Source organism: Arachis ipaensis, chromosome B01 (genome assembly GCF_000816755.2).
Source record: "Arachis ipaensis cultivar K30076 chromosome B01, Araip1.1, whole genome shotgun sequence".
NCBI classification, from domain to species: Eukaryota; Viridiplantae; Streptophyta; class Magnoliopsida; order Fabales; family Fabaceae; genus Arachis; species Arachis ipaensis.
Genome location: NC_029785.2, coordinates 135,426,639 through 135,439,253, shown reverse-complemented (window position 1 = coordinate 135,439,253; position 12,615 = coordinate 135,426,639). Strand labels below are relative to the sequence as shown.

The following is a 12,615-nucleotide window of genomic DNA, read 5'->3' as shown; positions in this document are numbered from 1 at the left end:
CCTAAAATAGTATCTTAAATTTATTATTTTTGCTATATTGGTCTCTAGTTAAAATTTAGCTTTAGGTATCATATTAGTTTTTGGAGCATCTTTTAGCATTGAATCAGCAAATAAAGTGTTGAACTAGTCTGACTTATTATTCTAGATAGAAGACTAAACGGCGTTGTTTTGTTTTGGCGCTTAAACAAAACAAAACGAAACGATAAAAAAGAGTTTATATGATATGCAAATAGCAAACTGTTTTTTTTTATTTATTCTCTAAAATGACATCACTTTTTACTTTGTTTAAACATCAAAACAAACAAACATCATTTAACCTTGTATCTAGTGTAATAAGTCAGAGATAACTCGTCATTTTGTTGGATGACTTAATGCAAAAAATGGTCCAAAAACCACTATGGGATTTAGTAGTCTGTTTTATACTAAGTTATACAATAATTGTATTTTCATAATAATAAAGAAACATTTATCTATATATAGAGTAAAATATGTATGTACAAATAATAATACAACTATTCTTTTAAAAAAATGTTATTTCTACACCAAAATCAGTCACCAATATATTTATATATAAATACATGTGTAGTTTAATTTAATTTTAATGTATATTTATATTTTAGCATGTATTTTATATTATGACTTAATTTGATGGTTAATTTTAGTATACACTTAGCATCACTCATTTTTTTCAACTTTGCAAGGCAGAAAGTAGCATGTGTCACAAGTCACACCCACCCCACTTCATATAATGTGTCACAATACGACGCATACGCCTCTTGCTTTCGGTCCTCACCAGCTACGCACATGTAACATTGTATGCCTATAATCTTCTATAAATAGCAACCATCTTAATATAACTCCACATTAAAACTTTTTAACCCATATAGTTATAACAAGTAATATAGCTTATTAGGCATAATAATTAAGTACCATAGAGTGTTGTATAACATGGCTAATACGAAGGCTTTAGGTCTTGTTGCTTTGCTTCTTGCCGTTAATATTATAGCCTCCGAAAGCCGAGTGGAAAGAAAGGACCTAGGGTTGGACCTTGGTGGCATAGGAGTTGGGATTGGTGCAGGCATAGGAATTGGCCTTGGTGGTGGAGGTGGTGCAGGTTCGGGTGCCGGTGCAGGATCTGGTTCTGGCTCGGGATCTAGCTCGAGCTCAGGTTCTGCTTCTTCTTCGGGATCGGGCTCGGGATCTGGCTCCGGAGCTGGCTCTGAAGCTGGCTCCTATGCAGGATCCCGAGCTGGATCTAGAGCCGGGTCAGGCTCCTCCGGAGCAGGTTCGGAAGCAGGTTCATATGCAGGGTCCCATGCTGGCTCAGGATCATATGGTGGTGGTAACGGAAAGTAAAATATAATTGGAAATATTTCAAGTGTACCGGGAGTATCGGTGCTCCAGTTATTTTAAGCGTTGATCTGAATTATAAAAAATATATATAATATATATTAATTAAAATCAACGGTTAAAATAACTGACTCCCCGGTGCACTTGAAATGTTTCCTTAACTATATACATGTTTTGATTTGCAAACAAATAATTAATAATTAGGTGGTTCATGTAATAAACTTATGCATGTGCCCAGCCATCATATCGTGTTTTTGCTTGTTTCGTTGTAATGTTTGCGTGTGTATCATCAAGTGTTGTGGGAGTCATGGATCTTCCTAACTCCTTAATTAAGTTTTTTCGTTATTAAATGTATGTAAGATCATTGAAATATCCGATAATGCATGCTAGGATGAGGCTTCTTGATTGCTTGGTTAGTTATACTAGTATTACCTTGTAAGCTTCGAGTTTATTATTTTCTACTATTTTTTATAAAAATACTATTTGTACACTCAAATCAGTTATTATGTATTTGTGTATAAATATATATGCAGTTGAACTCATTTTTAATACTTATTTCAATGTGTATTTTACTTGCTGGTTGATTTTGTGTACCCTAACATAATTGTATTTTTTATAACTACTACTTTCGCTTTCAGAAATATGCAGCTTTAGGTAACACTTAAAAGTTTGAGCTCACTTTTTAATATTGAATGAGTTCTAAAAATAAAATTTATTTGTTTTCAACTTGAATCTTGATCAATGAAATTTAGGCCCAGTTTGGGTAACCAACTTAATTAAGCTCCTTTTGATAAAATAACTTAAACAATAAATGACTCTATTAAAAGTAACTTATAAATAAGTTATTTTGTGTTTGGATTTTTAACTCTAAAAGTGCTTATTTTATAGAAATGTAATGAAAAGTAGAAGTATTATGAGAGAAATCATTTTTTTTAACTTCTCTATAAGCTCCAAAATAGCTTCTTAGAAAGTTGCAATTTGGTTTTGAAAATTGCACCAGACATTAATACTACTACTTTTCATAAGTCAAAAGTTAAAAAAAGCTACTTCTAGAGTTTCCAAACGGGCCCTTAATATCATAGAACCACAAAGTTCAAATTCAACTCAATTCACTCTCAATCCTAGCTTAAAACTGTAAAAGAGTTCTTACTACTTTCAAAGACCTGCCACTTACCGAAAATAATTATGAATTTAGTGCAGCCCCTACGATTTTATACACTAATTCGGCTAGGACTTTATGGCAATATGTACATAAAAGAATACCAACTTAGTAGGCTAGCTTCTTAGCAAAGAACTTCGTGAATTAAATATCAAAAAGTAAATATTTTTGGTTGCTTAGTGAAACATTCACAAATACTGCGTTTCAACTGGTATTTTTCATTATCTTCCTTTCTTGTATTATTTTATTTTAGAGAAAAGGACAAATAGCTTCTTGACCTTTTGTCCTGCGGACATTTTCGTCCCTGACCATTGAAAAATACTTTTAAGTCTCTGACCTTCACAAAACTTGGACGGATCAATCTATGACGGAGACATTTGGACGGATCAGTCCCTAACGGAGGCATTTGGACGGAGGGACTGATTCGTCTAAATTTTATGAAGGTCAGGGACTTAAAAATATTTTTCAATGGTCAGGAACGAAAATGTCCACCGAACAAAAGGCCAGGGACTTATTTGTCCTTTTCTTTTTATTTTATTTCACAAAGGTAGGAGTTTTTATAATGGGCCAAAAAAGCTTAACAATTGCAATAGTAACAGTACTGCATGCCGCTGGGACAATTCCCATTGAAACTCAATGTGGGCCGGCCCGCCACAGCCCAAGTCCCGTTTCTTTCAAAATCTTTTTACACTCCTTTTCTTTTCTTTTTATGAGAAAAAAAAAAACAGCAAAACTAATAATTTAATTTTAATGTAATGTGAATTGTATTCAAAAGAAGGTGGAAATTCAGGTGCAGTCGACTTCACGTGAAGTTGATATTTGAGAGCCGTTAAATGATTTGACTGATTTAGATGATTTGACTAATTTGACTAATTTTTTATCTAACAGCTTTCAGATATCAACTTCATATGAAATCGACTTCACCTGATTTTTCACCTCAAAATAATTACTTTTTGAATGATCATTTAAAATAACAAATATAATTGCACAACGACTATATACAATATTTTACACTTTTAATGTATCAAAATTAAACTCTAAAACTAATATGAATCGCTATTATTATAGCTAGTTTCTAATGATACATTTTCAGCAATCAGCACTTGTGTTTAAACTCAGAATCTTCTGGATTTGATTCGAAGCGAAATGTAATTAAATAAACGAGGGGAAAGAAAACATTATAAAGAAAAAACAGCTTATCATCCATCATATGCTGTCATCCATCATGAGGATAAAAATATAGTGATTTGCCGAATAATTAAGGAAGCTTGTCTAATTCACAAGCAACAATATAAATACTAGTCACTGCTAATAATGTATCCAAGGGAATAAACACAATTTGTTTTTGTCGAATATTATAATGTTACCCAACAAACGCTCCCATTGAATCGATCTTCTTATTATGAGTTTTAAGTTGCCCCATGGACATAATTAATTAGAGAAATCTTAATTTTTGTTTCAACTTGGATTTCATTTTTTGACTGTAAATTAAAGAGAGAGATAGAACATGTTCTCATGATCCGCCAGCTAACATAGAACCATCAACATCACCGCCTTTTTTGGCATATGGCGGATGGAGGAGATAGTCAATCATCAACTTAGTGTATGTAAATTAATTTTTAATTTTAGATATATGTATCCAATTATAGAGTAAACCAATTTTATTTGTGTAATTTGGAATTGATGCAAAACATTGTTTTGCTGATATGATATTAAATATTTGAGAGTATGTAAAGGATCATATATATATATATAACTCACCATTCTAAATTAAAGGAAGTTATGGCATAGCTCTTGCTTGTGAATGAGGTAAGCTCACAGAATGCTTGTTCCTAAATCTATAATCCTTATTCATCCTTTTTTGGTGACTATCCTTATTCATCCTTAATTACACAGTTCTAATTTGATCTTTAATTTTTCTTTTGGTTTGGCCCATCAAAGACCTTAATTGGGTCAGAAACTTGAATGAGAAGGTTTAGATAATTTTGATTTGACTTTCTAATAAGAAATTAAACAAAAAAAAATTTAAATTACCCAATATTGTTCACTGTTTATTAACTTTAGTTTTTGAAAACAAACGCTACTTAATATGAATTTTTTTATAGAACTGTTTATTAACCTTAGTGTTCATACCCTGACCCAACGCTAAGGCCCAGGATCCAAGTAAAAAGGTCCAACCCAAAAGAGTTGAGCCTCACACTACACAAACCAGATGTCACGAAGTCGGCTATCTTCACGACTTGCTCTAAAGAAGTCGGTACGAGGATCAGCTGGCAGATAAACCCTCCCTCAAGAGGATAACTGCCCCTAGAATCTCTCTAACCACTTTCAAGAGTCATATCTCAACCACCCTAAGATAAAGGGACGGTTATTCCCCTTAAAAGGTGGAACTACTCCAACGGTGGTTATTGGTCCATCCCTATAAATACACTGACACTTCTCAGGTATCTCAGAAGCTCCAATACTCTCTAGACCTGCTCACACCCTTGCTGACTTTGGCATCGGAGTGTCTTTGCAGGTACCACCCCCATTCGTTCATACTCACAAGTCGGACGGAGGCCCCGAAGGCGCAGACCCGCACGAAGGCTTCCTTCCTCGGACGATTGGGCCAACCCAGCGAGTCCAGCCCAACAATCTCCGGTTACCCATCGTAACATTGGCGCCGTTGCCGGGGACCCGAGAGATCAACCAGTGATGGCGAACATATCCCCTGAAGAGGGTCATGTGGAGACGGATTCCGAACAAGAGAATCTGGACACCGGAAATAATGACGTGGACCTAACCCTCCACCAGGGAACCAATGATCAACACAGAGAAGGTATCTCCGGAGTCAAAAATTCGAAGGTGAATTCCTCAGAAGGGCGCAAATCGGAGAAGGACGGACAGTCCCACGTAACTGAACTTATGAGATTAGTCCATGTCCACCAAAGCCGCCTGGAACAATTGGAACAGGAACGGGAGCGACAAAGGGAGACCGAAAAGAACCTAAAAGAGGAGATGGAACGACGAAAGGAGTTAGAAAGAAAACTCTTGAAGTTGGAATCCTCCCTCAAAGGTCGGAACTCCCGCGACGAGCGAGAAGAGTCGCCCCTAGGAGGGGAGGATCCCTTCAGCGAGGATATAATGAGGGCAAAGGTTTCGAGGAACTTCAAAAGCCCCGATATGGACCTCTATGACGGAACCACAGATCCGAAGCATCACCTAAGCAATTTCAAAAGTCGGATGTATCTGGCTGATGCCTCCGACGCTACGCGATGCAAAGCTTTCCCGACTACCCTGTCGAAAGCAGCGATGAAGTGGTTCGACAGCCTCCCTCCGAGGTCCGTCACCAGTTTTGAAGACCTCTCAAGGAAGTTTTTGATGAGGTTCTCTATCCAGAAGGACAAAGTAAAATATGCGCCAAGCCTCCTGGGGATAAAGCAGGAGGTCGGAGAATCCTTACGAGCCTATATGGAAAGGTTCAACAAAGCATGTTTAGAAATCCAAAACCTGCCCACCGAGGCAGTCATAATGGGGTTAGTCAATGGGCTTAGAGAAGGTCTCTTCTCACAGTCCATATCTAAAAGACACCCCACCTCCTTAAGTGATGTACAAGAAAGAGCTGAAAAGTACATCAACATGGAGGAAAATGCTAGACTGAGAGATTCGAGTTGGCGACCTGGGCATCTCCCCTCAACAAAAGAGAGGGAGAGGGAGCCCAAGAAGAAGGAAGAACTCGGTCTCGATAGACCAAGGAAATATCACTCTTATACTCCTTTAAAGGTTTCCATAGTGGATGTATACAGAGAGATTTGCAATACTGAAAGGCTGCCACCTCCCAGGCCCATTAAAAATAAAAAAAGGGGGAGGCGCAGTGACTACTGTGAGTACCATAAAATATATGGTCACTTGACAAATGACTGTTATGACCTTAAAAATGTGATAGAAAAGCTGGCTAAAGAAGGTCGGCTCGACAGATATCTCATAGAAAGGTCGGACGGTCATGGGAAGAGAAAACGAGACGATATGGATAGAAGAGACCCACCACCGCAGACTCCAGAGAGACATATCCATATGATCTCAGGAGGATTCGCGGGAGGGGGACTCACCAAGTCCTCTCGCAAAAGACATCTCAAGCGAGTCTACCAGGTCGGAGGAGAGTCATCCGACCTCCCCACCATTTCATTCACAAGAGAAGATAGGCAATGATTAATCCCTGGGCATGATGACCCAGTGGTAATTACTATGATTCTAGCCAATGCCCATCTCCACAGAACCCTAGTAGATCAAGGGAGCTCAGCGGACATCCTTTTCAAGTCCGCTTTTGACAAACTAGGGTTGGATGAGAAAGAATTAAGAGCCTACCCCGACACCTTGTACGGACTAGGCGACACACCAATAAGACTACTAGAATTTCTACCCCTACACACTACCTTTGGAAAAGGGGAAAAATCCAAAACTCTGAGTATAGACTTCATAGTCATCGACGTAGGGTCAGCATATAATGCTTTGAGCCAGGAAAGTAATCCGAGCTGGATTCTATTGGCCGACCTTGCAGAGAGATGCCAGGGAATTTGTGAAAAAATGTCAACCATGCCAAATGCATGCAAATTTTCACGTGGCTCCCCCTGAGGAACTAATCAGTATAACTTCCCCATGGCCCTTTGCAAAATGGGGGATGGACCTGTTAGGCCCTTTCCCCCAGGCCCCGGGACAAGTCAAATACTTGATTGTGGGAATAGACTACTTCACAAAATGGATAGAAGCAAAACCACTAGCATCCATCACAGCCCAGAGAAGTCGAAGGTTCCTCTACAGAAATATTATCACAAGGTATGGGATACCATGTTCCATCACTACAGATAATGGAATCCAGTTCACCGACTCTACCTTCAGAAGCCTGGTGGCCAGTATGAAGATTAAACACCAGTTCACCTCGGTGGAGCATCCGCAAGCAAATGGACAAGCCGAGGCAGCCAACAAAGTCATACTGGCAGGGCTGAAGAAAAGGCTACAAGATGCAAAAGGAGCCTGGGATGAGGAGCTCCCACAAGTGTTATGGGCTTACAGGACAACGCCCCAATCCGCCACTGGAGAAACGCCCTTCCGATTAGTCTATGGCGTAGAAGCCATGATACCAATAGAAATCAGCGAACAAAGTCCAAGGGTGATTCTCCATGATGAGATCGGAAACATACAGGGGCACAAAGAGGAGCTCGATTTGCTCCCCGAAGTCCGAGAAGAAGCCCAGATAAGAGAAGAAGCGCTGAAGCAAAGGATGACTATAAGATACAACAAAAAAGTCATTCGAAGAACCTTCACCCCAAATGACTTGGTCTTGATCAGAAACGACATTGGAGTTAACAAATCAGGGGAAGAAAAACTTGCTGCTAATTGGAATGGACCATACAAAGTCAATAAGGTCTTAGGAAAAGGTTATTATAAAGTAACCGACCTGAATGGCACCGAGTTACCAAGGTCGTGGCATGCTTGTAATATGAAAAGGTACTACAGTTAAAAGCAAACTCTACTCCATGATGTACTCTTTTCCCAACTTCACGATTTTTTTCCGAAAGTAAAAGGGTTTTTTCTGGAGAAGGGTTTTTAACGAGGCATCATAGTAGAGGCTAAGGGAAAATAGGCTGTCAAAAACCCTTAGTAGCAATAAGGTACATCCCCAATAAATAAAGATCTTTTTTCATTTTACAAATATCTCTTATAAATTCCTTCTAGTTTTCTCTTTCTACGAAACGCGTCGACTTAAGCTCGACAAAACGTGAAAATTCCATGAACCGACCTAGATGGTCGTCAGGATAAAACGACGAGGTACAAGTCGGCGTAAAGAGGTTATAAAAGTTGATCGTGAGAAACTCGGAGAAATTCCGACTCATAAGTCGAAATGAAAAACCGAGTAAGAAACAAAAACGAATCGCAAAAATAGCCTAAGTCATAAAAGCTCAACAAAACAAGGTTGAGTATAAGGAATAACCAAAAAGAGATAAAAAAAAAAACCTAGGGAAAAAGCTTAAAAGCTGTCCTAAAGTCCTTAAGGCGAAAAGGCTCGAAAAGACAGACAAGCCAAAAGAAAGGTTTTCAGAAAAGATCAAGGGGACTCCGAAAAAGCAAAATCAGAAAAGCATGCACACATAAGGTAACTTAAACCCTTATCCAAAAAAAGGGTATTTATTTTGTTAATTTAAAACCCTTATTAAAAAAGGGTATTTCAAAAAAGTGTTTTGTTTATGGCCTTAAAAGGCCAGAAGAAATTGTTCAATCACCACCAACACAAACAAAGAAAGAGTTTAAAAAAGGGGGGACTCACAGGCTGGGCCCCCATATAGCAAATAAAGTTATTTTTTCGGAAGAGGAGTAGACGGATCACCACCAGAGCCAGGAAGAGTAGTCGGAGCAGCGTCAGGACCAGGGAGAGAGGCATCCATAGGAGATGGAGAGGAAGTCGGAGGAACCTTTGAAGAGCTCGGAGCATCCTTTGAGCGAGGAGGGGACTCAATAATCCTCTGCCCCCGAGTCTTCAAGTCTGACTCAGAAACAACTTGGAGGGCAGGAGGAGAAACTATAGCACCATCAATGACGACCTTGTCAAGATCCAAAGGAGAGAGATCCAAGCCAGGAGCAATGACTCCGACTTGCTCCTTAAAAATCCTCCAAGCCTCTTCAGATCCCTCGGCAATAGAGTCCTCCAACTCGGCATAGGCAGTCCGAGCATTCAGCAGATCTTTTTTCACAACCACAAGGTCCTCAAAAAGGCTTGAATAGCTCTCCTGCACCTTCAGCCTTAAACCGACCTCCATGTTGCACTGGGCCTGCAACTTGCTCTCCCTCTCCTGGAGACCCTTCCTCTCCTCCTTTAGTTTGACGACCTCCTCCTTCAACTTCTTCTCATGTTCTTGATATAAAAGAAGTCTCTCCTCCAACTCTTTAGCTCTCGAGGATGAACCAAGAGAGCTAAGAGGAGTCTTCTAAAAAATATCAAGAAATTTGGTGCACACCGCCGCCGCCCTGATACTCTCCTGAGCCAGAATAGTGAGGTGGTTCCGGATAGAAACATCATCCAAGCCTATACGGGCATGAGGATAGATGTACTTCCGGATAAATTCAGGGGCATCCACCTTGGCTTCACCCTCGAAAGAAGAGCTAGGCTCTAAAGCCTTGCGCTTCTTCCTTTCAGGCTCAGGGGAGGATCGGGGGGGAGGGGACGGCTGAGAAGGAGCAGAAGAGGAGATAACAATAGGTTCAGAAGGGGTCCCCAAACTACGGGAAGAAGAGGTAGGAGGAGGAAGAGAGGAGCTAGTTACCCTGGCGCCACCGGTCCTGGTGCGAGACCTTGCCTTGGCCTCCTGAACCCTTTGATAAGACTCATTTGAATTCTTCCTCGCCATCTCTGCAAAAGAGAAACAATTAGTAAAACAAGTCGGTAACTACAAGTCGGTAACCACAAGTCGGAAACAAAGTGGATAAGTAAAAGCTACCTAGTTGCGACTGGACGAAGGATGGTGCCCCCTGGAGAAATTTTTTAGTGTCCAAATATGGGGCCCTCCCCCACACTTCTCGGAGGAACCCCACAATGGCTGCCTCCACTTCGTCCAGGTCATCCAGACCATATTTCTCACAGGGGGAGGCCTCCAGCCAGTATAGAGGAAAGCGAGGAGAAGAATTCTCATCCAAGAAAAAGGGGTGGTGACCCTCTACAGCTTGCACTTTGAAAAAATAATTTTTGAAGTCATGGAAAGATTCATCAAAAAGGGTGAAGACCCTCCGACCTTGTATGGCCCGGAAAGACACCCATTGTTGTTTATTATTTTGCCCACTGAAGGGCTTAGTTATATGGAAGAGAAAAAAGAAAATCCTCAGGGAAGTTGGAAAGTCTAAAGCATGGCTGACAAATTGATAAATTTTCAGAAAACCCCAGGAATTGGGATGAAGCTGGGTAGGTGCAACACGGCAGTGGCGTAAAACATCAATCTCAAAGTCAGAAAAGGGAAGGAAAACGCCCAGGCGGGTAAGCATGCTCTCATACATGAAAAAGAAATGAGGGGCTGCCTCCGAAGCCCTCCCAAAACAGACCCGGTCTTCTGGACCCGGGGCAAGTAGTTCATACTTCGGCTCATCCTCATCAGAGGTGCAGAGCCGGTGGCGAGTGCAAAGATCAGTAAGAAAATCAGTGTCGACCCAAGGTTCCTCCCCCAGGACTGTGACATCAACCCACTGAGCAAGACTTTCAACAGAAGACATTTTCTTTCTTTGGAAAAAGGGTTGGTAAAACCTACAAAAGGAAAAAAGAAAAGAAAATAAAAAACACGGTCTATAAGGGGGAAGTACGGAATCAAACAGAGGTATATGGATCAACCTATCCATCTAAAAAATAAAAGCATACAAACAGAAAGCATGTCGTTAAAGGAAAAGAAGAAAAATCTAACCTTTATCTGAGAATAAGGTTGGAGAAGATGAAAGCCTTTAAATGCAAAAATACTGCACGAACGGATGAAGAGAAAATTTGAAAAATTGCAGAAACGAAACAACGAAAGAGATGGAAAGTATTTATAAACACGTTAGGGGCATAATGGTAAAAACGGGCAGTCATTAATGGGTGCACCGTTACCAAGGTAATTAATACCTACGCGAACCTTTAACAGACGCGACGTTCGATTAGACGTAACTGTGAAAATCAAAAGTCATGAAAAGTCACGTCGGTTGCGCAAAATCATGTCGGTTCCCTCATAGGTCGGCTACGACCCCGAGTAGAATACTCGAACCCAATCCTAAAAGAGAAATTGGGCTCGAGTAGGGGCACTGTTCATATCCTGGCCCAACGCTAAGACCCAGGATCCAAGTAAAAATGCCCAACCCAAAAGAGTTGAGCCTCACACTACACAAACCAGATGCCACGAAGTCGGCTATCTTCACGACTTGCTCTAAAGAAGTCGGTACGAGGATCAGCTGGCAGATAAACCCTCCCTCAAGAGGATAACTGCCCCTAGAATCTCTCTAACCACTTCCAAGAGCCATATCTCAACCACCCTAAGATAAAGGGACGGTTATTCCCCTTAAAAGGTGTAACTACTCTAACGGTGGTTATTGGTCCATCCCTATAAATACACTGACACTTCTCATGTATCTCAGAAGCTCCAATACTCTCTAGACCTGCTCACACCCTTGCTGACTTTGGCATCGGAGTGTCTTTGCAAGTACCACCCCCCATTCGTTCATACTCACAAGTCGGACGGAGGCTCCCAAGGCGCAAACCCACACGAAGGCTTCCTTCCTCAGACGATTGGGCCAACCCACCGAGTCCAGCCCAACAATCTCCGGTTACCCATCGTAACACTTAGCTTGAGCTTCTTCACATGGACTAAATTCCAAAAAAATTAAAAGAAAAAATAATTCCTATAAGTTTATTTATGTATTTATTTATTCAATTTGTCTATTGCTCTGCAGATTCCTAGTAAGGTCATCACTTCTCCCCTGCACATGCTTTGGCATGAGTCAAGCCATGGATTATTGTGTATAATAATCATTATAGTAATAATCATATTAAATCACTAGTTAGACAGACTTCCTACTCAATTTAAGGTCAGCATATATATATACGGACGATAAAATTTACATAAAATTCTTCTTTTCTTTTTACGTTTATTTTCTTTTTATTTCTAAACTCTAAATCCTCTCCATAATAAAATGAAAAATTAAACTTAAAACAAACAAACTTTCAATTGAACTTAGACTTTATGCAAAAAAGAAACGATAATAAACTAAAATTAACTATCTTGTTTCCTTAACCGCGTTTAGACTGAATTTGCAGAGTGAATAGCATTTCTTCTTATATAGCAAGTAGCTAAACGAGGGTTTCCTAATATTTAGGTCAAGGATATATTGTTGCTACTATTAGTTATTCACAATACTATAATTACTTGTTCCAGTTAATACACGGTTTTTCTTCATCTCCTTCCCACCCGAAAAGAGAGGCAAAAGGCAGTGGTTTAGTCGTTACTAGTAGTAGTACATAGATGTGTCATGTGTACTACTTAAAAATCCTGGTATTAATGCAGTCATGCGGAGATGAGTTTGTTTAATATAAAAATATAATTATTTGAAAAAGAAAAATTTAC

General features: G+C 39.9%; 1 protein-coding gene across 1 annotated transcript; it reads left to right on the top strand.

Annotated features, from left to right (window-relative positions):
• On the top strand, nucleotides 851-1,892 carry LOC107641653 (glycine-rich protein DOT1). Its single transcript, XM_016345135.2, has 2 exons — nucleotides 851-1,373; nucleotides 1,508-1,892. Exon 1 carries the CDS (start codon nucleotides 949-951, stop codon nucleotides 1,354-1,356), a length of 408 nt encoding a protein of 135 aa, XP_016200621.1. The 5' UTR covers nucleotides 851-948; the 3' UTR covers nucleotides 1,357-1,373; nucleotides 1,508-1,892.

Coding starts and splice junctions, on each gene's coding strand:
- LOC107641653 (XM_016345135.2), top strand. CDS start 949: ATGGCTAATACGAAGGCTTTAGGTCTTGTTGCTTTGCTTCTTGCCGTT.